Source organism: Cariama cristata, unplaced genomic scaffold (assembly GCF_000690535.1).
Source record: "Cariama cristata isolate BGI_N322 unplaced genomic scaffold, ASM69053v1 scaffold18057, whole genome shotgun sequence".
In the NCBI taxonomy this organism is placed as follows: domain Eukaryota; kingdom Metazoa; phylum Chordata; class Aves; order Cariamiformes; family Cariamidae; genus Cariama; species Cariama cristata.
In genome coordinates, this window is record NW_009627253.1 from 14,706 (window position 1) to 17,694 (window position 2,989).

General features: G+C 50.5%; 1 protein-coding gene across 1 annotated transcript in view; it reads left to right on the forward strand.

Annotated features, from left to right (window-relative positions):
• The window catches only part of AKAP8 (A kinase (PRKA) anchor protein 8), a gene marked incomplete at both ends in the record, with an annotated part of 15,771 nt that extends 14,522 nt beyond the window's left edge, over positions 1-1,249 (forward strand). Inside the window, 2 exons of the mRNA XM_009704380.1 lie at positions 256-386; positions 1,154-1,249. Coding sequence (XP_009702682.1) covers positions 256-386; positions 1,154-1,249 — 227 coding nt within the window. The remainder of the gene's footprint in view (positions 1-255; positions 387-1,153) is intronic.
• Positions 1,250-2,989: the final 1,740 nt, after the last annotated feature.

Consider the following 2,989-nt stretch of genomic DNA (forward strand, 5'->3'; position numbering starts at 1 on the left):
TGTTACCCCCATCACCCTTCCTCCTACGCTTGGATACTGCATCGGTACGATCGGTTTTAGAGCAGAATAACTCTCCTCCCCATCTTAGAGCAACATACGTGATTTTTTTTTTGTCTCTGAAAGCAGAAACTGGAAGGAATACGGGCGCTGAATTAGTGTGTTAGTCGTTAGAGAGGGTGGAAGCTGCCCGCAACATTAACCGGCCGCACGTCTCATTTATTTTGGATTTTGGCTGACATTTTCTCGTGGCTGTAGGTATCGGCCAGGAACATTTCTTCAAGAAGATCGAGGCGGCTCACTGCATGGCGTGCGACATGTTAATTCCTGCGCAAAACCATCTTCTCCAGAGGCACCTGCGATCCGCCGATCACAACCGAAACCGCAGGGTAAGCAACCTTCGCCTCCGAAGTGGAGCCTTTCCTCTCCGCCGAGGCGAGGGGATGTCGGTCTTGAACCCTCGAGGTTTATTTATGGCTTCAAAAAAATCCTTCTGGTCCGGTCTGTGGTGGCAGGATGAGATGAAGCCGCTGACCGGGGAACTGTAAGAGGAACAAGAGCGGATGAGAAATGGGGAGATGACAGAAAAAGTGATCTGAAAAAACAGATTTCCTTTTTTTTTTTTCTTTTCTTTTGTGCCAGGGGTTTAGCAGGGTACGTTGTCCAGGCGTACTGCGTAAACGTGCCGGCTAAATGCTTCCTCTTTCTAAATTTGTAGCGTTTGTTAGAAATTAAAATGAAAAATTGCCTTTGGGGAATTAATAAATGAGAGGTAATCGATGGTTAAATTGGCCCAGGCCGGAGAGAGGCTTTGGACATTGCAATGGAGACGGGGCGAGCGTCGGTCGGCACCGCGCATCCCTCGGAGTCGTCTTCCTCTCCTTTGTCTTCGAGTGTTTGACCTGAACGTCGCTGTCTTGGACTTGACCTTGGGATATTTGGGGGATATTCCCGCTGCTGGAGCTAAAACACGTCTTTTTTTGAGGGCTGGTGTTGGCGGAAGAGCAGCAGGCGCTGCCTTCTGTGATGTTTTCTGGGATTTTAGATCAGATTTCCCAAGCCCTGCAGAGGAAGAGGGAATAAAAAGTCTGGAGCCGAGCTCCTCGTTCGAACTCTTCCCTATTTGAGCTGACCCCGACGTTCGGTTTCTTTGCAGATGGCCGCAGAACAGTTCAAGAAAACCAGCTTACACGTCGCCAAGAGCGTCCTGAATAACAAACACATCGTAAAGATGCTGGAAAAATACCTCAAGGTGAGTGAACGAGAGAGTCGGCAACTCGTGCCGAATTCCCGGAGCAGCACGGAGCCACGTCTCGCTGTGTGCTGCGTGGCGGTGACGGGACGCCTTGCCGCATACGATGGGGAGAAGCGTAGGTTCCACTCCGCTGCCTTTTTATCTCTGAATCTTGAGTCTGGTTTCTTTTCTCTGTAGGCGGTTTACCACTTCTCGTGGTTTTTCTCTTTTTCTTTTTAATTTTTTTCTCTTTTTTTCGTTTTTATTTATTTAACTCGCAGACCGTACCTACTGTCATTCCCAGGCGTGTGTGATTTAATTACGAAACCATCCAAAACGGAAACGTAATTAAAGAAACCAAAAGAGCAAAAGGAACTCCAGTTCCCCAAAGCCACCCCTCGAGCTGTGGCCTTGGGGGGGGACACCAGATTTTCCCCTTCCCGGTGCAGGGAAGCGAGCGGGTGAGCTGGGAAATCCCAAATCCCGCTGGGATTGAATCCGACGTGGCTGGTTTCTGGCCCAGCCGAAGTCGGCCGTGCCGGGTTCCTGCCCCAGCCGCTAACCCTGCACCGGGAGGGGAAATTTTTTACCCTAAAAAGCCGAGCTCTGCGCTTCCGGCACCTCAACCAAGTGACAGAGCACCCCAAAGTGGGGGTGCATCCAAATCCCCTTGAGTCGAAACACCCTCGTTAGCCCCCACCACCCCTTTATTACGTTTTTTTTCCTCCTCTTCCCTTGGGAAGTGGCAGAGAACACCCGAGCCGATCTTCAGAGCCGAGATGGAGCACGAGGAGAGGTCAGGGTAGGGTTTGCTTAAACCTAAAAACCAGCGTTCGGAATTAACAGAAAGAAGCCCGGAAAGCAAACGCAGTCTTCAGAGCATGGCGGGGGGGTTCACCCCCTCGCGGGAGCCGTTAAGTCCAGCCTAAAGCGCCTCGCGGTATCCGTGGATCCGGAGGTGGCGTGGGTTTAACGGGCCGAGGTCCGCATCCGAGAGAGAGGAAAGGTCGCAACCTCCTCCGCCAGGCGAAGATGAAAAGAAGCGCTTTTGGCTACTTGCTTTGTTCCCCGGGAATCCGGGAACAACCCAGGATCCGGCAGGAAAATCCCTTGTTTGCAAACCCGGCAGACAAGGGCAGGCAGATGCCCACACACACACCCTCCCCCCTTACCACGGGGGAGCCGATTTATTTTAAATTTTTTTTTTTTTTCTTAAACCCCTATCCCACCGGCGTCACGGTTTTATTTTTGGTCTAAACCTGGACTGAGCTGGCTCTCATCGTGGCCAGTCTCTCTACTAAAACCTAGCAAAAAAATTAAAAGACTAAAAACTGCGACTCCAACCTCTGGGTCCGGTGAAAAGAGACTTTGAGCTGAGAGTTTGTCGGCGTAGGACGGCCGTCTCTCTCCTTAAACCGGCCTCTCATACCCGTTGAACAGGAGGGTGAGATTTAAAAAAACAAAACAAACCAAACGAGGAAAAAAAAAAAATAAAAAATCAAAAACCCTGCGGTACCCCACAGGAGAAAAGAGAGAGCGAGAGCCCTCGGGGCAGACGAGGTGCTAAACCTCTGGGATCTCTCAGAGACGTTTAAAATTAAAAAAAAAATTAAACTAAACTAAACTAAACTCCCAAAAGACTGGAACTACTCAAGTGCAACTCCGTCTACCCCTGCCAGGGTCCGCAGGCACGTCCACATCTCCTCATGATCAACGGTATCAAAGGCTGCCGGCAGATCTAAATGAATCAGCACGGGC